The following is a 22452-nucleotide window of genomic DNA, read 5'->3' as shown; positions in this document are numbered from 1 at the left end:
TGGAACAAAAATCTTTGAGCATATTAATCTACTCCCAAAGCACGAATATTCATGTTTAAAGAGGGAGCAGAGATCCTGACCAATTTTTATGCTGGTTTCTAACATCCAGACTCGTGGCAGCAGCGTCCCCCAGTGCAGCTGGGAGCTCTGAGCTGCCCCTGAGGCACAGCCCTGAGCCTGGCACAGCAGCTGGGCACCAGCTTTGCTGCCAGCACGGGGACAGTGCAGGCATGCCATGCATGTAGTGCCAGCTGCAGCTGCCCCTGGGGTTACAACTTCACCAAACATCTGATGTGCTTCACCTGCTGGCTGCAGCCCCAGGAGCACGGCCACAATTCATCCCTCCTGCTCCTGTCCCTCCCACGCTGTTCTGTTTGCTCTGCAGGCCAGGAGCTCCCCAGTCTGCTCCTGTTCTGCTCCTACTGACCTTCTCTCTGGGCACCCTCACCCATTTTTGGCATCCTGTGTACATGACTGTTCCTCCTGTGGAACAGACACTTCATGACTTCAAGGACAGACTCAGGCAAGATTACTTTCTGTTTGCATTTCACCCCCAGTGCTGAGCAAAGCATGTATCTGCTCTCACAGATGTCCTGAGCTCATTCTGCTGTCTGCAGACCCCACATGGAAGAATATTAATGTCAACCACAGGAGCTGCTGAAACCACAGCCCCTTGCCTGAGCCTGTGTGAGCTACAGGCAGAGATCAGCCTCCTACAGCACTCGTTTGCCCAGGACTGCCCATGGGGTCCCTCTCCACTGTGATTTTTTGATGAGACAAACCAGGAGGACGCCAGAGAACACAGATTTGCCATCAACTTCACTGCAGGACAGAGACGAAATTCCCCTTGCAGAGAGGCAGGTTAGAATTGATAGCCAGCATCCACAACGTGCTCAGAAAGAGGATGGCCCTGGACAGCCCTGCAGGCACCAGTGCCCTGCTGCTGAGTGCTGCTGACACAGAGCAGCTGTGCTGGGGAGCGGCAGGAGCCAGGTGCCACGGGAAAGTGCTGAAGGGATGCTGATATCACAGTAACTACACAGACCTGCCCTGGAGCAGGAACACCTGGCCAGCAGCAGGGATTATTGACCCACACACTGACACCTGCCAAAGCAAGCACTGAGCTTTTTTGGTGTGGTTGGGTTTTGTTTTGCTTTTTGAGACTCACCTGTACTACTGCTCACCTGGTACTGTAGCAGCTAAATAACTAATGGGTGAAATAGTCATGTGTGTTGTTTTTTCCTTTTTAAAAATCAAAATATTTACAGCACAGGAGGTACTGGGGTTTCATTTTGGCCTTCATTTAACGACTAGAGGAGGGAGATGAGTGCTGCCCATCCTGCCACGTGCCATCTCTGGAGTCTGACACGTCCAGCCCCCAGGGTGTTCTTGGGGTCTGGCTGGGAAGCACCATGGCCAGACCAAGGCATCCAGCCCGCTCTCCACACCCACCTCCACCCCCCATTTTCTCTCAAACTGCTCCCAGTTAATCTGCAGCGAGTGACAATGGGGTAACTGCCAACATTTTGGCTTTTTTTCTGCCATAAGCATAAGTGAAGGAGCTCAACACAAAGCTGAATTCAACAATTATCACCCCAATCTGTATGGCACAATTAAATAGAATTTTATTTTCAATAAATATACAATCTCCATCATACCAGACAATACGCTGTGGAAAAATAAAATGTACAGAAGCAACCAACAGGACAGCTTGACTGTAGCTAAGTTCACTTGGTGACCTGAAGAACTACCTGGGTAAACACACACAACACAGAAAGAGCCACTGCAGTCTGTGAGAGAATTAAAATTGTGGTTTCTGGGTCTTCTTAACTGCCAAAGTCCCTGGAGTAGGTGTTTTTTTGCACAGCACATGTTTGAAAGGACGCGAGCTGGTTTTCCCAGTACAGATGCAATTGGAAATGTTTATTTTGCTATGTCAGCACTGAATCTACTGCACACACAGACTGCTATCGAGACTGGCAGGTCACCACTGAGGGGACACGGGGTCTGTCCCACGTGGGCACACAAACACACACACTAACAGCAGCTTAATTCTGGTAAAACTACTACAAGGACAAAACTGCAGTCAGAATCGATTTCACCACAGGTTCTACCGTTTAAAAAAATATTCTAGCCTAATTACCACGTTCACCAACGAGAGCACACGGGTACTTATATCTCCGAGAGGATGAGCCATGGATTTGGACTGGAAGGACAGCAGAGGCAACTCCCAGCTCCTGCACCCACTCCGTGCTTGCCACGGCACGAGCTGCCCGGCCCCGGGGGCACAGCTGGACCCAGTGGGTCACCGAGGCCAGCACAGCCGGGTGCCAGCACGAATCCAACGGAGCTGCCGCGGGGCGCGTGTGGGGTGTGAGGTGGGGAGCTTCGGTGGTCAGTTTGGTTCTCATCTCGTCCGCCCGCCCGCTCTGGCTGCCGTGGGCCACCCGGCTCATGTCACCTCGAGGGAAGCGGGCGAGACGCGGTCGCAGTCCTCGCGGGAGCGCAGGCTGTGCCACTGCTCCACGGCCATGCGGTGCGCGCTCAGCATGCGGCGCCAGTGGTTGGACTCGGGGGCGCCCGTCGAGTACTGCCCGATCACAATCCTGCCAATGAAGTCGTTGCTGCTCTTCACGTTGTGCCCGTACACTGGGGAAGAGCAGAAACACACACTGGTCAAGGGAAAAGCACAGCCCTGCCCCAGGAAACCAAACACAGATGTCCCCCCGCAGCACGTGCCAGGTTGTGGTGGGGTTCGCAGGACAAGAGAAGAGATGAGAATCTTGACTCCGTGTTTCAGAAGGCTGATTTATCATTTTATGATATATATTATATAAATATAAAAATATATTAGATAAATACATATTGTATATATATATTATATAAATATATATTTATGATATATTATATTAAAAGAAAATTATATATTAAAACTATACTAACAGAATAGAAGAAAGGATTCATCAAAAGGCTTGCAAGGAATAGAAAGGAATGATAATAACATCTTGTGACTGACCAGAGAGCCTGAGACAGCCGGACTGTGATTGGCCATTAATTAAAAACAACCACATGAGACCAATCAAAGATGCACATGTTGCATTCCACAGCAGCAGATAATTATTGTTTACATTTCATTTCTGAGGCCTCTCAGCTTCTCAGGAGAAAAAATCCTAACGAAAGGATTTTCCATAAAATATGTCTGTGACACCAGGTGCCAGCGTTTTTTGTATGGAACTCAGCATCTGAAAAATGTTAGAGAAACAGGAGCTTGGAAGGAATAAAATAAGCTATACTACAGACTGAAATACAATTCAAATAAACAAGACACAAACCCACAGTTACCACAGTATTTACCATGAGTAGGTAAAGTAGATTCATAAAATTATTTGGGTTGGAAGGGACCCCAAAGATCATCCTGTTCCAACCCCCTGCTGTGGGCAGGGATACCTTTCACTGGAGCAGGCTGCTCAAAGTCCTGTCCAGCCTTGAAGGAAAATTACATCATATAAAGAAGTGCCAAAAGCTCTGCCTGGGCATCATGAAATCATAAAAGCAGCCCAGCAGCCTGAGCCTGGGGAAGTGCAGAAGCAGCATCCCAAAGTGCCCTCCTCCAAACACACACTGCACAAAGCACTCCAGTGCTAATCCACAGCCTGCCCTACTCCAGACAGGAATTACACAGGCCAGGCTGTCAGCAGGGTGTTTACACAGCAACATCTGCCATAATTATCACTGCAGCTACTTGTTAAATGTCCAGGAAAGCAACTGAGGGAGAGACACCAACCCAGCACCCTGTCCTTGGGATTAGCCCAGTCTCCTGGAAGGAAAGGCTGCAGACAGCAGCAAACCCTAATGATGGCCCTGATCCTGGGAAAGGCTGAGCCCTCCCACCAGACAGGAGCAAAAGCACTGCGTGTGTTGCACACTGAAGCCCTGCCTCAGCTCATTAAAAAGTTGAAATGAAGTCTTTGCAAGCTGAAGCCAGGATATCCACAGGCACTGCCTGGAATATTAATGATTAAAAAACCTCCTCAGGAAAGAGAGGGATTTTTAAGGACAAATGTCTACGGGAGCTCCAAATCCAGCTGGGCTGGTGCAGCCAGAGCATGTTCAGCCTGGCATGGAGCCCCTGCCAGCAGCACCAGCTCTGCAGGGCTGCTGGACACCAGCACTGGCAGCAAAACCAGCTCTGGGAACACCCATGGCATCTCCCTGATGTGTGCACACCCTCTCAGGCAGGCAGGACACCGAGCACAAGGCACTCAGCCCCACTCCAACCACACACCTCTGTCAGGGCCGTGCATTTCCTATTGTAACACACCCCCAAGGGACCAGCATTACTTTAACCTGCCCCTCTGCCATCTCCACACTCTGCCAGGCTGGTTCCTCACCTCTGCACCAGCCTGGGATCATGCTCTGGGTACCACCTGCCAGTGCAGCCCTGAAATCAAGCAGTGCCAGGTTACAGCTCACTTCATCCCCTCTGACAGCTCTGACACACACAGTTTATGGGCAGAGATGCTTCTGCTCACCAAATTACCTGTGGATATTTTCGGTGACAGCAAACCTTCAAATGCCCAAGTAATTTGTTCAAACAATTGCTCTAAAAAATCTACCCTGCAACTCAGAGCCCTGTAAGTCCATCTTCAAATGACATTTAGAAATGATCTGGGGTTCACCACCCCAGCAGGAAGAGACTGCATCTCTTCTGCCTGTCACCATCAGTTATCTGGGGCTGATGCCATCAGCACATGTTATCAAGTAAGTGCCTCTGTCAAGAGGCCAGGTTGGTGTTTTTTGGAAAGGCCACCTTCTGAGGACACAGTCAGGAATTCTAAGCCATCCATCTCCAACTAATACACAGCTTGTCTGGGTTATTAATGAGTTCTCCTACAAGGCAATGGATCACAGGTGTAGCTAGCAGAACTATACTAAATGTTTTGCTATGATTTATTAGCCTACAGAAATCAAATATTGTGATAAAACCACATAAAAATACCCCAAAACCAAAATTTTCAAGAGGATGTTTTTTCTTTTCTTGTCTGTGTTTGTTTGTTTGTTGTTGGGTTTGGGTTTTTTTTGGGTTTGTTTTTGGTGGTTTGGTTTGGTTTTTTTTGGTAAAATTAAGGAAGATAAAGCCTAATCCTGGGAGACAGCACCAAGTAATTTAAACCAAGAAGCCTTACAGGCCATCAATTAATCACAGGATAAATTAACAGTGAAGAAGAAGCACCCCAGGCATACTGATTCTTCAAAAACACTCCATGCCAGGACTGTAAAACAAGCAGGTGTGCTAACTAAGGGCACCTGCCATTCTACTGTTGATCCAAGTATTTTGAATTCTTGTAATGCAACCTGCTAATCTCATTGTGTCAGGTAATTAGCATGCTGAGTCCTTTGGGGTATTAATGGGCTAATTATACAAGCATTGTTGCTTCTGTCATTAAGAACAGTAGATAGCAGAGAGACCTATTGCTGAGGAACAGGGAAGGCATTCTGCAAGGCCAAATGCTCATTCCCACATAGACCATAAGAGGCTGCACTGGGCTGACCTCAGGTTTCCACACTCACAGCTTCACCACAGCAGCTTCCTCAGATGAGGAGAGGTCTTTGTGTGCCAAAAATTCAGCTTTACCCATCAGGTCAGACCCTTTTAAATTCAAGGGCATGCCTTTCTGGGAGGCTAACTGCTGTATTCCACTGCTCAGTGGCCAGGATTTAGGATTTGCTGAGTCGAGGTGTGAGACTGAGCTGTGCTCCCTGATGTCTGAACATCCCCTGGCAGAGCCTGAAAGGAGCTCACAGTAAATTTCAGATTCAATCTGCCCTTGGCCACAAAAACAGTGACACCATGCAGCTGCTCAATAGCAGAAAATAAAGTAAGTAACATTTGGGATTTTCAGACTGACCCAGACTCTGGTTATGAACTGGTAGATGCTGCTTTCCATTTAAGAAGCATATTTTCCTGACAGAAACTACACACCTATCTCATGAGCTCTTTTTCCACCCTCATAGTAATTTACACAATAGCAACATCCATTTCTAGGCCAACGCAGAGCAAAAAGCAATTAAAGAAGCAGAGGTCAAACCAATTCTTTCTGCAGCTGCTCTTCAGAAGGATACATTTGGAAACAGAAAGGCTTCTTAAAAAGACATTCTTTATAATAGAAATGCTGAAATACAGAAGAAAATCACCTTTACTTATACCCATTAAAAGGGTTGAATTGTTGAGGACAAGGTACATGATGTAAATAAAACATTTTCATGTTATGAACTTATTGATGCAGCATTCCTAAATGATCCATATCCAACTGATGGGGGCCTGGGTGCCCCATGAACTGTTCCTTTGGGGTCAGGGCCCATGTCCCCCCAGAGGGCTCCTGCACAGGGGGGAAGGCTGAGCCCCCCAGCCTGGCTGCCTGCTCCCTGCAGGGCTGAGGGCACTGCACAGCCCAGAGCTGCTGCCCAGGGGATGCAATGGGCCTTGGAGCTCCAACATCTGCTCTGGGGACACTCCAGCCTGAGCTTTCCCTTGTCTCCCACCAGCCTCAGTCACATGGAATCACTTTTGGCCAGTCAGCTGTTTTCACTGTGTAATTAAGCCATGAGGCTGCCTGGGTGGCATCAGCCTTGGCACCAGATCCAGCCTAAATGCCTCTCACCTTCCCCTCTGCACTGAGAGCTGCACACTGAGCACTTGTGCAGAGCATGACTGCAAATCATCATCATCATCATCTGTGAGTCACATGCAGCAGCAGAATTTAATCTGGCATTTCAGAAAATCATTCATCCTCTGACTGACCACATCAGCATCCTGGGAATGACCAGGGAGGAGCATTAGCTAAGAACATTCCCTTAAGCTAGCTTCAAGGCTATCAGTATCACTTACAGGATGGGGACACGCCTGAGCCTTGCAGCTGGGGCCCTGAAACATCTGCAATTCCTGCAAACTCTGCTCTGCCAGGTGTGCAGGGCAGTTCCTCAGCAGCTACTCAGCAACTCCCCAGCAGTTCTGTCCTACGGCCACACAGCGCCCCTGCTGCCGCCTGTCCCGGAGCACCAGCAGGGAATGTCAGCGTGGAGAGCTCCACACAAACAATTCACCCTTCTGCAGTCTCCTGCACCATCACCTGCAACGCAACTAAAACATGTAACTCAAGAAAAACCAGCAAAAACATGCCCAAGGCTGTACACAGGCAGCTGAGGGGCAGAGTCCCCCTGAGCACTCAGATCTCCTGGGACACTGTGTGGTGTCTCTGGCAGAACCACATCCCTGCTGGCACTGACCCATCAACCCTTCAGCACTTCCCACTCAGCCTCAGCTTGGTGAGGTCTCACAGAGTGCCCCCTTCACACACCTGCCCATGCAGGCAGGCAGGAGCCAGTGCCCAGGAGCCAGTGCCCAGTGCCCAGCCCTTTCTGTGCCCAGGAGCCAATGCCCAGTGCCCAGCCCTTTCTGTGCCCAGGAGCCAATGCCCAGTGCCCAGCCCTTTCTGTGCCCAGCCCCGCCTCAGCCAGTGGGGCTGAGCTGCCAGGTTAAGTAGGACTGAAAACTGCTCCTGAACTGCTTGACATCAATGTTCAAAGGCTGTTTAGCACAAAGAGGTGCCAGGAGGAGCAGCAGCAGCTGGGCTAATGATGCACACTGAGAAGGTCACAGGCATGGCCCAAACCCTGCCCCTGCTCCTCGAGCCTGGCCTGTCATATTTAGTAGAGAGGAGAGAAAAGCACGGGAGAAGATGCTGTGGTTTCCCATTTATCAGTTTAATCTCCACCAGGTCTGATGGGCACATTAAACCCTTTCCAGCCTTCCCCTGCAGTGGCTGCACCTGCCCAGCTCCAGAGGGCACTGGCACTGCTGGGGCACATGGCCACACACAGACCCAGCTGCTGCCCCACGGGGGACACTGCCACAGCAAGAGACCCTCTGGAAACTTCCCCCAGGGGCAGGGAGCTCCTCCCTGCACATGCACCCCAAACCAGGAGTGTGCCAGTCACAGCCTGCTCTCTCACAGGGAGGGCAAAGTCCTGGAGCAGACACAGGGATCCAGGCTGCAGGGGAAGTGTGAATGCACAAGTGTGTCCTGCAGAGATCTCAAGGGCAGCAGGGGTGACACCTCATGAAATTACCTCATCATTACACTGCAATAATGGGCTGGAATCGTCTATTGCAACAGCCCAGAGCATACTGAAAAGGAGTGTCTATGGCTGCCTTTTGCCATTTCCAATTCCCCTTGTTTTAAACCTGCATCTTAATTCTCTGCACTATGAGCCCAACAAAGCATATTTACACACCTGACAACACCAGAGCCACACAGCACCTGCAGACACAGGCAGGGACAGCCATGCAGGAGAGGCAGCCTCTGCCTGCACCACCATCCATCTCCTGAGACAGCCACGGGGCCAGGCACAGACATTCCATTTGCAGACACTGCTCTGCTGCCACAGCAGCTCCTGCCGCCCTGACTTTTCTCCATTTGATACACAGGCAGATTATGGCCCTGCAAGAGGTTTGAACAATTCCTTTCACTGCAGTGTGAGCCAAACAAGATGAAGGGCTGAGGGCAGCAGAGCCATGGCACAGCTTAAATTAAGAGGCTTGGCAAAAGGAGCAAGCACCTATCATCAGCCTGGAGAGAGGAGGGCTTGCTCCTTTCTTTAGGAGAAAAAGATTATCAAAAGATTCCAGAGAGCTCCAGGACAGGCAGTTTCTGCCACATCAGATGCAGTACATTTATTAACTAAGTCAGGAGACTTGATGAATCTAATTTTGCCTTCTAAGCAAGCAACAGATCAGGTCAGGAAGGGTCAGCATCTTGTTGCTCTCACCCTGATTAATGGCATTTCACTCCTCCTTGTTAAAGCAGTCAGTCTGCTGCAAAAAGCCAAACTCACCCCAGAGCATCTTCCCTGAGTGACCCCAAACAGGACTGGGCCTGCAGGACCCCACTCAGCATCTCTGAGTGCCCCTCTGCTGTCACCTGCTCCAGGTGACCACCAGCACCTGCCTGGAGCCCAGCAAGGACAGAGGGACTGAAATGGAGAGCAGTGGGGCCCCTTCTCCCAGAGGGGATTTGTACATCTGGAAATGCACAAAGAGATGCTGTGAAGAGGCTCTGCTGGGCCTCAGGGGCCTCCCCTGCCCTGCATCTCCCCAAACCCCTCCCAGGACCTGCTGGGCCACCTCATGTGGCACCAGAGCTGGAGCAAGGCCTGGGGGCAGGAGGCACCAGCCAGGAGCTCACTGCCCTCCCCAGGCCTGGGCAAGGACCATATGGTGGCTGCTGCATAAATGGATGGAGTGTTTTATAACCAGACACAAAGGCCAAATTCTGATCTAAATTAAACAGGTATAAATCCCCACAAAACACAGTGCTGACATCAGTGGGTTTTTTCCATTTTTTCTCCTTTGGCTAAAATAGGATTACACAGGTTTAGTCAGGGATTACATTTTGCTTCTGAGCTCTAGATATGGGAAATATACAGACAGTCCAATACTTCCAAAAGACATATCTAATAGATGACAAGATACAATTTTCTAGCAGTGAGTTGTCTAATTATCCTTCCATCTAAGAGATGTTATGATAGTATTTCAAAAGAGAAACAAAATCCTCCTCCTGCAGTCCTGCATGGGAAAAAAAACCAGCTTGATTTCCCTCATAAATTAGATATTTCTTCCCTATATCTCTGTGCAGAAGACAAAATGCCTGAATGTTTGTTGGGTTTTCATGTGGGAAAGCAAAAGCAAGAGGAGAAAGGAGAGATGGGCAAGTCAAACTGCAGATGTGTGGTGACTCCAGACATGATGGTTTCCATCTCCAGGTCACACTTCCACATAGCCAGGGAAATCAGAATTCAGATACATTTCTGGAGAAGCCTCAGGTCAAAAACTTTATCGAATTTCTGCTCAGCCTGATTAGGACATTTGGAGATCATTCTGTTAATTAAAAAAATACCACTGAAAAGCCCCACTATCTCTGCATCCTGCTGAAAAAGGCAGCGTTGCTTCAAAGAGAAAACATTTCAGTGAAAGCAACCCAATACCCAGAACTGCATCATTATCAACACCCAGAACTGCATCATTATCAATACACACCAACAGTTACTTTTTTTCCCCCCTTTCAAAATACAAACTTCATTAAATGGTCTCCATATTTTCCTAAAGACCAACTGAAAATGAGCCAACAGAGGAACCAGGTATATTGCTATTGAACAGCAATCTGTTATTTTAATCAAGTACTGCCTGTTAACTGGAAGTCAATTAGAGCCCTGGAATAAAGCATTAAAGTTGTGCAGGGGTCTGAAGACACACACTGCAGCACTTGGGGCACAGAGGGGCCTGACAGCATTGCCAGGGCCCCTCTGCTGCAGCCACTGAAACCACAGGTACAGCTCTGCAAAGTCTCAACAGTCTCAGGAACAAAAATACTAAAAAAAAAAAGAAATAAAATGGAAAAATGGTTCCTAAATCTTTACAGAAAACAGAGACATTGCCAATCTTTAAAACATATTGAAAAGTGAGGAGATCAGCAAATCCTACCAGAAGACAGAGTGCCCATGAGCTGCACCCCCAGGCAGCAGTGACTGTGAGGATGTCACCAGTGCAGGTCACACACATCTTGAGGTCAATCTCTCCACCAACAAGCACACCCTGCCCAGCCTGCTTGCCTCTGTCCCAGGCACAGCATCCTGCCCTGCTGGAGCCTGGCCCTCTTCCAGGCAGGGGTGGAGCAGCAGGATGAGCCCCACTGCTGCTCTCCATCAGCCCCAGGGCTGTCCTTGCCCAGCTGCCCTTCCAGCCAGGCCAGAAGGAAAAGCAGATTTTCCCTCTACAATTGCATGGAGAGGATCTACCCAGAGCATGGAGATGATTTCTCCCTCTTTGGGGACTCTGCCTGGGTAACAAGCCCTGAAGATCCTGCCATGCAAACATTCCAACAGCTCATTTACATGGAGAAAGACACACAGCCACCACAAGGACCTGGGGGAGACAAACATCCCCTCGCTGTGAGTGCTGAAGGTTGTCTTTTTTTATGGTAAGTGATGAGAAGATGCTGAGGAGTCACTGAGACACAGTTTGCCCTGGAGTGCTGCTGGTTTTTATTGGGCCATCTGGGCTTTACTGCAGTGCAAACAGCATTACTGATGATTGTTATTAACAACATTATAATCATTAACAAAATACTACAGGGCTCAAGTTTCAGGTCTGCCTTCCTGCTGCAGAGCCCAAGCTTTCTGACAGACTGAGATTCACTGCACAGCCCCAAATCCCTCAGTGGGGAGAGCACAGGGTCTCTGGGTGCCCATCCAGCCCTCCCAGCACAGAGGCTGCACTTGCATCTCAAATACTGTTTTTCCTTCATGGAAATGATCTTGACAGCAGCTGCCAGTGCTGCTGTCAGGGCCAAACTCCACCTTCCCCTTGCCATCAGACACAGTAACACCTTTGCTCACAGGTTTGTTCTCATGCTTAGGAGAACACCCCACCTCTCAGAGCCTGCCCCATTTCCCTGCAGGAGATGAGCCCATGACTTACCTGCACTCAAGCAGGAGACAGGGAATATGTGTCAGGTTGCCAAAAAAACCCCAGAAAGTGCAAAAAAGAACCACCTAAAAGAGTGCATTTCTGTTACAATATGGAAATGGCTGCTCATTACCTAGACAACGTGTTTGATGAAGTAAATGAAAATCAAACATCCTCTCCACCAGCTGTTGCCTCACTCTTTTTTCTTTTTTTTTTTTTTTTTTGTCTTTTGTCAGGACATCAGACTTGTTATGAGTATCAGTGGCTTTCCTGGTTTCAGCCTCTTTGGGGAGGAGCTGTTAACAGACAATACTTGCAGCAGCAATCCTGACCCTGGATGCTTTTTCCTGGAGAGAACATTTCCAGCAGAGCTCATCCCACCTCATTTTGGGCACTGGCCTGGGACTGTGAGTCAGTGACAGCTCCAGCAGCATCTGAGGAAGGAGCAGAGGGAGGGCAGGAACAGCTGGGACAAGGGGTCCTGCATCAGGGTGGAAGGAGAAGCATTTTGGTCTGTAAATGCCAGTAATTGACAGTATTGAATCCTTGTGTGCCTGAGGAGGAGGAAGGAGCAAAGACCCAGCCCAACCAGCCCCTCCTCCCACCCTGGCTGACACAGAGCTCTGCCTGGGCACCCAGGGCCCCTCTCCAAACCCAGCTGGGCTTCAGCCCTGAGCTTGGTGTGGAGTCCAGCTCTCCAGAGCACCACCAGGAGAGCAGGGATGGTGCTTTACCACGTCTGCACACACAGTTCTTGGTAACTCACAGCAAAGGGTGGAGAAACCCACACCAGAGTGCACTGAACACACACAGCTTGATCCAAGATGCACAAGAGAAAAGCGCACAGGGGGGAAAACAAAATTCATCTTTCTTTGTGTGGATGGTGCCTTGCTCTGCAGTGTGGGACCAGCCCCAGGGGAGCCAGGAGCCCCAGCTGATGGGAACTGGCAGAGTTCCAGGGCTTTCCATGAAGCCAAGCCAATGTAAAGACAGCTGCAGACTGGGTCCAAAATACAAAGCCACAATAAAGGTTCCTTTAAATTATTGAAGACATGCTCACTTCTGGCTCCCATGGCTGCTTTTACAGCTCTCTCTCTCCATTCAGAGCATCATCACCCACCCTTCAAGCAGGATTATTTTGCTTTTCAATTGGACTTTGACTCAACAGCAAATTTAATTAACTGACCTAATGGACTAGAGATGTGGATTAGAAAAGAAATAAGAAACAATTCCAAACAAAACACACAACAGAAAGAACCACCACTGCAGCAAAAAAGAACCTCAAAGAACCTAAGTTAAAACAACAACAAAACAAAACTATGCCCCTGCTATGCAGAGATGCAAAATACAGATCTCATATTGCAAGATACCCATACTGCCAAACATTTGTTCCTGATTATCTTTCAACAGAGGATCCCAAAGCCCTTCACGAGCCCTTAAGCTGCACAATACAGTAAGGTGCCAAGAAGGAGCTCTGTGGGGAACACCACAACCCCAGACCTTCAGAAACTCCTGTCAGCAGAGCCCCACAGATGCACACAGCAATGAACTGGTGCTGCCCTCCCTGCTGGGGACACACCCCCAGCAGCATCAGGAGCCAGCCTGTCACTTGGATGGACACTGAGCGTGGCCCAGCATCCTCACCACCACAGTGTCCCCTGATCAGAGGTGCCTGTGACAGACTGTGCAGGGCTGTACACACAAAAACACGACCAGCACCCTGGCTCCAGCTCTCTGCTGGCCACACCAACCCCACACTCACACCAGAGTGTCCCAGGCACAGCAGAAGCCCCAGCCCAGGCCGGGCTGTGCCCACCCTGCCCTCACCCCAAAGGTGGGCAGGGAAACCTGGCCCCAACGGTGTGGTGGTGTTCACAGGGGTCCCAGGACAAGGGAAGAGAGGAGAACCCTGACTCCATGTTTCAGAAGGCTCATTTATTATTTTATGATATATATTAAAAGAAAATGATATATTAAAACTTACTAAAAGAATAGAAGAAAGGATTTCATCAGAAGGTTTGAAAGGAAAGGAATGGAATGGTCATAAAATGCTGTGACTGCTCACAGCCTCGACACAAGCAGCTGTCATTGGTCATCAAGTAAAAACAATTTCACACACTGGGTAAACAATTCTCCAAATCACATTCCAAAGCAGCAAAACATGGAGAAGCTGAAGCTTCTCAGGAGAAAAAGATCCTAGCAAAAGGATTTTTCATAAAATATGTCTGTGACACACTGGTCCTCCCAAAGCTCTGCACGTTCCTTCCCAGCTGTGGAGCTGCTGGGGACATTTCTGGCCTGGGATTATTTATTGCAAACTCACAGCAAGCAATATGTCACTCAGAAAATGAAGCCCCACTCAGAGGCTCAGTGCCTGTGTGACACAGGGTGATGAATCAGCCAGGTTCCCATTGGCTCCCTGGGAATACACCCCTCTGCACAGGGGAAAAACACCCAGAGACCCACCATCAATCCTGACTGCATCCACTGGGCTGAGCAGCAACGCTCCCCTCACCCTCCCAAGGGCAGAGCTCTGCTCTCTTTGCCTGTTCTGCTGCCAGCAGGAAAAGGGGAAAGCACAGGGAGTGATGCAGGCCTGTCACAAGAGCACCTGATGGGAGCTCCAGGAACAAACCCATCCCTGCACATGCAAGGTGCAGGCAGGGTGACACGCATGCAAAGCAGTGATTAATTATTGGTGTCTTGCTGAGGAAATTTCTGAGCATGAAGGGCAACATTTAAGCTGCTAATCAGCATCACTTTTTGTTCTAACATGTTTGAAAACAAACTAATGGGTCAGAATAAGCCTCCTTGAACCAGCTTTGACACCTGTATCTTCCACGTAAAAAGTAAAATTAAAAAATACTTCAAAATACATCCTTTCAGAAGCAGATTCTTTTCACTAAAAGAAATGATGGGAAGTTGTCAAATGAAGTGTTTGTGAAGCATGAGAGCCCAAAGTGGTAGAAGAGTGTGGGCCCCACCAGCCAGCCCCCCTGATCCTGCAGGGGGCCAGAAGGGCTGAGCCTGCTCCTGGTGGTGCCTGAGCTCCAAAGGGGGAGCAGCCATGGCATGGGAGGGAACCCCACCCTTCAGAGGGGTCCCTGCAGCCCTGCTCAAGGCTTTCAGGGTGGGAAAAGCCAGAGAATGCCACCAGCCTCAGCAGGACCCTGCCCTAGGACAGCAGCCCTGTGCTCTGCCACTCCTCTCACTCAGCACCAAGGCTCTCCTGCCTGCCTTCATGCCCTGAGAACAAATACAGGAGACCCAGAAACTGCTTAAAAATAGCAATTCCTATCCCAGCCAAGCATATCCAGAGCTGCCAAAGCTGAGGTCAGCTCTGAGCCTGCTCATGGCCCCAGGCTCTGTGGGCTGTACCTGGGTCCATCTCAGCTGTGCCATGCAGGGCTTGGCACACAGTCCCAGCCCTTCAGAAACAAAGGCATGAGCAAGGCCTGCTCACAGAACAGCTGAAGCTGAGGTCACCGTGGAGCACCTGTAGGTGCCCCCTCTCACCAGCAAACCACAGCAAGTACCAGAAGTTATTTTGCCAGCTTGTGCTCTGTGGCTGTTCACTGCTGTCCTCTCACTCTGCTCAGGTCTGACTCTGTGCCCAGGCTGGGTGCCTCTGAGAAGGGCAATTAATGCTCCTCCTCTTCCTCGGCCCATTTCCAGTCAAGCACAGGACCAGCTCCCAGCCAGGCTGGCAATGCTGGGCACAGCTTCTGCAGAGGGCAGAGTGCTCAATAACCTCCCCAGGGTGGGACAAGCAGAGCCCTGCACACCCACAGCTGCTGCCACCAGCACCACACTGACCTGTGAACACCAGGCTGGCATTCTCCAGCTCCTCCTGTGGGACCTTGAAGCTGAAGGACTCGTTGTAGAAGGGATCTATCGTGCCCCGCATGCAGGAGGTCTTCTTGGTTTTTGTTAACTTCAATCCGTGAACAAGCTGGATTTTCACAAAGGGATCTGGCAAAGAGCACAAAGCACAGGCCCTGTGTTATGGGATCATGAGTCAGCAGAGCTCAGGAGGGCTGGGCACCACAGGGATGGACTGTGCTGGGAAATGGCCTTTGGAAAGGGCTGGCACTTGTGCTGCTCCCAGAGACTGCAGTGGGCACAAAATCAGGCAGCCAGATTAAAACCAGTCCCTGCCAAAACCACAGCTAATGTCAGCCTTGACACGCTGTTCTTTTTGGGAAATGCCAAGACTCTGGCAGCAGCAGAGGCTGGGGCAGGAACGTGGGAACACCACCTGAGGACAGAGGCACGAAGCAGCTCCAGGCAGAGTGGCCGGGGCCAGCAGTGCCCGGGGGCCAGCAGTGCCCGGGCCCAGCACTGCCCGGGGCCCAGCACTGCTCGGGGCCAGCACTGCCCGGGGGCCCAGCACTGCCCGGGGGCCCAGCACTGCCCGGGGCCCAGCACTGCCCGGGGGCCCAGCACTGCCCGGGGGCCCAGCACTGCCCGGGACCCAGCACTGCCGGGAGCCAGCAGTGCCCGGGAGCCCAGCGCTGCCCGGGGCCCCCAGCACTGCCGGGGCCCGGGAGCCAGCACTGCCCGGGGGGCCCAGCACTGCCCGGGGGCCCAGCACTGCCCGGGGCCCAGCACTGCCCGGGGCCCAGCACTGCCCGGGGGCCCAGCACTGCCCGGGGGCCCAGCACTGCCCGGGGCCCAGCACTGCCCGGGGGCCAGCAGTGCCCGGGGGCCAGCAGTGCCCGGGCCCAGCACTGCCCGGGGGCCAGCACTGCCGGGGGCCAGCACTGCCCGGGCCCAGCACTGCCCGGGGGCCAGCACTGCCCGGGGCCCAGCACTGCCCGGGGCCCAGCACTGCCCGGGGGCCAGCACTGCCCGGGGCCAGCAGTGTCCGGGGCCAGCAGTGTCCGGGGCCAGCAGTGCCCGGGGCCAGCACTGCCCGGGGCCAGCAGTGCCCGGGGGCTGCCTCACACAGCACAGCACAGGGGCACCAAAGCTCCTGGCTCCTCACCTCAGCCTTTACTTTAAATTTGGCAAACCCTCCACTGTACCCCAGAGTACGTGTTCCAATACTTCCATTATTGTTGTCTATACATACAAGAGGGACTCAGAATCCAGAGCCTTGAATAAACAGGAACTGAGCATCAAATCCCCCTGGGTCCCCCACAAAGTGCAGCCTCACTGATCTGCTTTAAAGGCACATATAATCTGAGCATGAGTAATGTGAGAAATGCACTGCCCTTTACCTGAACCTTGGCTCATGTCTGTCTGAAGCAGCTGTTTTGCTCTAATGATGTCCACGTTCAGCCTTCCTGCACTTGGTAGGTAGTTGAGTGACAACAGCAGCTCTCCCAGCTCCACTTCATTCTGCAGGGAAAAGAGAATGTGAAGATTTAGAACAGAGCTCAGAGGGAAAGAAATTAAATAAATCCCATTTGTCTAAGTGCCTGAAAAATGAATTTTAGTCACGCTCTGAACTGCAACCAAGAACCATCTGTTGGTACCTTGTGCTAAGTGGAAACACGAAAGGAACTATCCCCAAAAGGAGATCTTTCTCCAATCACCAATCCTTCACCAGCTCCCCAGCAGCCAGGCAAAGAGGAGGCAGGGGCACAAGGTCAGTAGCTTCTGCCTGCTCCATTTTTAACGGCTCCAGGTGGTTCTGACCTTACCAAGTCTTACAAAGTCTCCTCCACTGGAGGAGACATTCTCTTCTTTCCTCCCCAGCCCCCCCCAGCCACAGCAGGCACTTGGGGAGCTCAGACATGCCCTGGTTAAAGCACCCCTGGGTCACAGCTCAGATCCCCTTGGCCCAGCCTGGCTGTGCCCTTGCTGCTCCCTGCCTGCCCCATGGCCACAGCCACACTGCTGGTCTGCCATCATGCCTTCTCCTCTTCCTTAAGGATGCTTAAAACTAGTAATTAAAGAGCTGGAGAGCTCACATCACTGCACCTCAGATGTGAGGGTTTAAAATAACCTCTGCCCCTTGCCATGCCCTGGCTCTGAGAGGCTCCTACTGTCAGATGCAGGATGCACACACTGGAGGCTGGGAACACACCTGGCAGGAACTGATCCAACTGCCCAGTGCCAGGGCCATGCAGGAGTGCAGAGCTGGTGCTTCATCCCAAACAGTCCAAAACAACCTAGGGCAGGTGTCAGAGCCCATTCCAAGAGGAAAAGGAGCTGCAGTGGTATTGCAATCATAACAAAAGGCTTAAATGTCTTCACTGATGCCCCAAATATTAGATTACAGAAACCAGAGACTATGGGTAGACCATAAAGTAAAAGGCTCTCAGAACAGCCACAGCCTGAACTGACCCAAAGAACCAGGTACATCAGCAGATAGGCCAGCACAGAGGCACAACCCCTGGCACAGACATCAGTGCCTCAGGGAAACTGAGGCTGGGGCTGCTGGGAAACCCAGCCACGAAAAGCATCTGATTTCTTAACTCAAATTCCTTTTGTCACAGCAGCTTGTGAGTCACCCTGTGGGTCACACTGTGACTCCACAGCACCCACACCCACATTTACCACATGCATTTTCTTCTGTTGCTGCAGTATTCCTGCCTCACCCAGAAGGAACCTCTCCTCCATCAACCTGGGCCAGCTCCCACATCACAGTGCTGGTCAATAGATGATGTTAAGTTCTTTTCATCAAAAAGCCACTCCCCAACACACACACAGGACTCACATACCCACATACACCCTGGTGCCCTGGGGTGGCACAGCACAAGGATCCAGGAGTCTCACTTCCCAGGTGGTTTAAACACCATCCAATTGATTTAAGCTATCATCTCACATTTGATTTTGCCCAAAAATGCTCCTCTCAGGTCCGTGGCTGGAACAGCCTGCAGACATGTTTATCATCAAGAACAGGCAGTGAGTTTTAATCCTATTACCAGGACAAGATGGAAGCATCACAGTGCCCACACCACCACCCTCAACAGGAGCCACATGAGGCAGCCCTCCACCCCAGCTCATCTTTTATAACACACAAACAACATTTTTATCAGACCCAGTCCTGCTTGCATTCACTGCTGGTCAGGTTCCATTCAGGCTTAAATTCCTAGAAATCCAGGTGCATTTGGAAGTGCAAATGAGGAAACTGCTCAGTGATTTTATCACCTGCTGGGGAGAGACAAACAGCTCCAGCTGCAAATACCAAACTGCTGGCACAGCCAGGTGGCAGGCTGGCATGGGGCAGTGATGGAGGCCCTTTCCAGTCACCTCAGGCTTGGAGTGCTGAAAGCCTGCATTAAGATTTGGGATAATTACTAGTGGAGCTGTCCATTGATGGAACCTGTTGACCTTATCCAAGAGCTGCAGGCATTTCCCTGGGCCAGAGAGGAGCCATGGAGCTCAGCAAGGGAAGGCAGAGCTCCCTGCTTCCAATTCATTTGCATTTCTGATCCATTTACCAAAAAAAAAAAAAGCCTGATGATGTACACTGGCAGTGCCCGGCTGGATCTGTAACACCCACCTGGGCACTGGCAGCAGAACCATGTCCCATCAGCCCTGCAGAGATGATGGAAGGAGCCCCTCAGTGCAACCAACACACTGCTGCCCAACCCACCAAGCCTTCCACAGCTAAGGGCAGGACCTAATTCTCTGTAGCACCTAACCTAACAGGGATTTCAGCACCTCTAGAAAAATCCTTTTGGCTATCTAGGCTTAAAATTGAATAAGGAGAGATATAAAATGTTATATTCTGTGATCCACCAAAGACAGCAGGCAGACTATGAGCAGCTTCAATCAGCCTCAGATCAAACCTCATCTCACAAATCTCAACAGCACTTTCTGATGCTCTCCAAGAGTGCCCACATCTGTGTTAATTATTGTGAGGGGAGGAACAAAGAGCCCCTGCCCAAAGGCCAGGGCAGGATGGGTGAGCTCAGAGCCAGCAGGGAGGAGCAGCAGCAGCACCAGAAAGGGGGTCTCCAAAAGGGGGGGGTCTCCAAAAAGAAGCCCAGATCTCAGAGATCTCCCCTCGCCGGGCAGGTGACTCAGCCTTTCCCAGGCTCTCGGTGCCAGCAGCCAATGCCTCTGCTGTTATAAATGCATCACTTCCAGCCCGGCCACAGGACCTGGGAAACATGCTCCAAACGCTGCCCCAGGGCCTGGGGGATGTCAGCCACAGGAGAGGGAATCAGTGGCTGCTGTCACCAAGGCTGGCACTGTCCCCACCGTGCTCCAGTCACTGCTGCGATTAGTGACCGAGCAGAGAATTCCCGGGTGCCCCAAGGAGCAGGAGGCACAGGGAGGTCCAGGTAGGAGGTTCCAGCTCCCTGAGCCTTTCCCAACAATTCCATGGCTCCCTGTGGTGCTGTGGCAGCCTTGTCACCCGGCTTGGGAACACTCCGTGCTGCCAGAGCCCAGCCCGTGCTCAGGGACATCCGTGGGACACAGAACAAACATCACCACCCTTGTTCTGTGCCCGGGGCAGCCCCAGAGCCCCGGCTCCTGCAGGGGCTGAGCTGAGAGGAGGGGATGGATTCAGGCACAAGCGCTGCCATGGGCACACCGCTCACCAAGGGCAAGGAAGTGCCTGCGTTTTGTGTTTCCCAGGTCTCTCCATCAGGAAACTACAGAGCTGTCGGTTTTGCCTTGGGTGTTTTGCTGTGCAGAGGTGCCCCTCTCTGCTAAGGCATCATTTCAGCTGCCATTGTTATGCTGATGACGAGCGGGTTCCTGCGAGATCCCAGATGACCCTGGAAAAGCAATTTCCTGTTTGATGAGATGCCGGAGTGACACCGAGTCTGGGATGTCTGAGACTCTCCTGCAGCTCTGATTAACATTTCACTCCTGGCTGTATTACACTGCCAGGTTGGATTTGCAGCCTCGGGCTCGCCCATGATCCAGAACCTTCTCCAGTTACTGCCTGGGCTGAACCCAGAAGTTTTGAACCAGAAATTTTTCTGTTCTTTTCTGTCATCTCTGAAACACAAAGATGCTCCCCCAAAGGAAGATGAGCTTTTAATTAATGCACATCTTGTTTGGACCAGGTTAATTCCTTCCTCACAGCCCCCCAGACTGTTCCCTGTGCATTGCTATACCACCAGCAAAATTCTGCAGCTGAAACCCTTCCCAACAGGAGCCAGAGCACATTGCATCAGCACTGACACCCATGCATCGCTCCTAATGAAGTTTCAGATTGATTTTCCTCCTCAAGGTGATCTGTGTTGGTACCTCCAGGCACATAAGGAAACTGATGGTTTAGAACAGTTTGCTCTAACAGGTTTTCTACAGCATCCTGTGACACAGCCATTGTTTGGGGAAGGTTGAGCTATTAAGGACCAAAACCTGAGAAAAAAAATATACTTACCAATGAATAGGAGCAGTGTTTCCTACATAACTGGCACCAACTGGATGTAGGATGAAGAGCGTCACAAAATCCTTTCTAAAGCCAAATTGTCTTTGCCATGAGAAAGCCTCTATTGTGCAAAGAGCTTTGGGAAGAAGATCTGCAATGGAGAGGTCCTGCTCCTGGACCCCACCAGCCTCTCCTCTCTGTTCCTCTTCCACAAACACACCCCCAGCAGCCCAGCTCTCTGCAGGAAGGGCAAGGAGCGAACAGCACGGAGGGGAAAGGGTAAGGTGACCAGGAATACAGAGAAGGATAAAGAGAGAACAGTCAAGACGAAAAATTTTCAATGCCGGAGCTTTACAGACTCAAAAAGTAAAGGGAAAAAAAGTTCAATTTCCACTGAAATGGAGCTAAGGAAAAACAAACATACAGAGTGAAATAAAAGAAGATAGAACAACACAAGCCAAAATATGAAAACAAACCACAGGTTAAAAGCTAAAAATGTTGTTATCATGATGGACAGGCATCCATCACAGTGACCTAACTCCAGTGACCTGCAGGGTGGGGGTACCCTGCCCTCTGCCAGGCTTTGCCCAGAGCATCTCCTCCACTGGCCACAGGAAAACTTCCAGGGTGATTTTACCATCCAGCTGATGGGCAAACATGGCCCCATGCAACCACCTTGTACCATCCTGAACATCAGAACTGACAGGTCATTCCAGTGCACTCATAGTATGACGTTAAAAAAGCAAGTCCAATACACACTCCCTCTACTACAAAAATGGCTTAATTTGAGGGAAGAAGGAACTTCATGCTATTTTCCCACCATAACTAGGCGCTTTTTTTTCCCTTTTGCAGAATGAGCTCCAAACTCTCATTACTGCTGGTCTAAAACATTTATTCCTGCCCACTCAAATCTGCCAAAAGAGAAATGAATCATATGTCAATAAAAGTTGGGGTCTTGAACATGTGCTTCAGAATTCTTTTCAGCGGCGAAAAATGCGAATGTGAGCCCAGCTCAGCGAGGCCTGCCAACTTCATTCATGGCAATTAAGCAAAGCCACACACATTTCAGGGGATATTTAAGGAGTGCAGAGTGTTCCTATGGGGACTGGACTCAAGAGCCTTTCCATGAGCAGCTACTGCATTTTAGAAAAGCAATAATTACCCTGCAAGAGAAAACCTCCCAGAACTACCAAGGATAAAGGATTTGGCAATACCTGCACTGACATTTTCCACAAGAAGTCCTTCGGCTCAGCTGCTGGCTCTGATGATGCATCAGGCAGCAGCTCCCTGTCTCTCTTTGGGCTCAATCCCCTCTTATATTTGGGTTGCCCCCAGACGAAGGGAGGAATGATGAATCTGACTCCATGTTCTCAGAAGGCTAATTTATTATTTTATACTATACTAAAGGGTACTATATTAAAGGGTACTAAACTATACTAAAGAATACAGAAAGGATACTTACTAAAATGCTAAAAAGATTATAATGAAAACTCATTACTCTTTCCAGAGCCTCGACACAACGTAGCCCTGATTGGTCATTGGGTCAAAACAACTCATACCAGAATCCAATGGAACAATCACCTGTGGGTAAACAATCTCCTAACACATTCCACACATGAGCAAAACATAGGAGAAGCAAATG

The 22452-nt window shown here is 50.5% G+C and overlaps 1 protein-coding gene across 1 annotated transcript in view; it reads right to left on the bottom strand.

Annotated features, from left to right (window-relative positions):
• Window positions 1–1605: 1605 nt before the first annotated feature.
• The window catches only part of SYT17 (synaptotagmin 17), a 35610-nt gene continuing 14763 nt past the window's right edge, over window positions 1606–22452 (bottom strand). The window contains exons 6-8 of the mRNA XM_030958178.1: window positions 16747–16867; window positions 15341–15496; window positions 1606–2649 (exon numbers count right to left, since the gene is read on the bottom strand). Of these exons, the coding sequence (XP_030814038.1) occupies window positions 2453–2649; window positions 15341–15496; window positions 16747–16867 (474 nt within the window). The 3' untranslated portion in view covers window positions 1606–2452. The remainder of the gene's footprint in view (window positions 2650–15340; window positions 15497–16746; window positions 16868–22452) is intronic.

This window comes from Camarhynchus parvulus, chromosome 14, assembly GCF_901933205.1.
Source record: "Camarhynchus parvulus chromosome 14, STF_HiC, whole genome shotgun sequence".
Lineage (NCBI taxonomy): Eukaryota > Metazoa > Chordata > Aves > Passeriformes > Thraupidae > Camarhynchus > Camarhynchus parvulus.
This window is presented reverse-complemented; position numbering and strand designations above follow the sequence as displayed.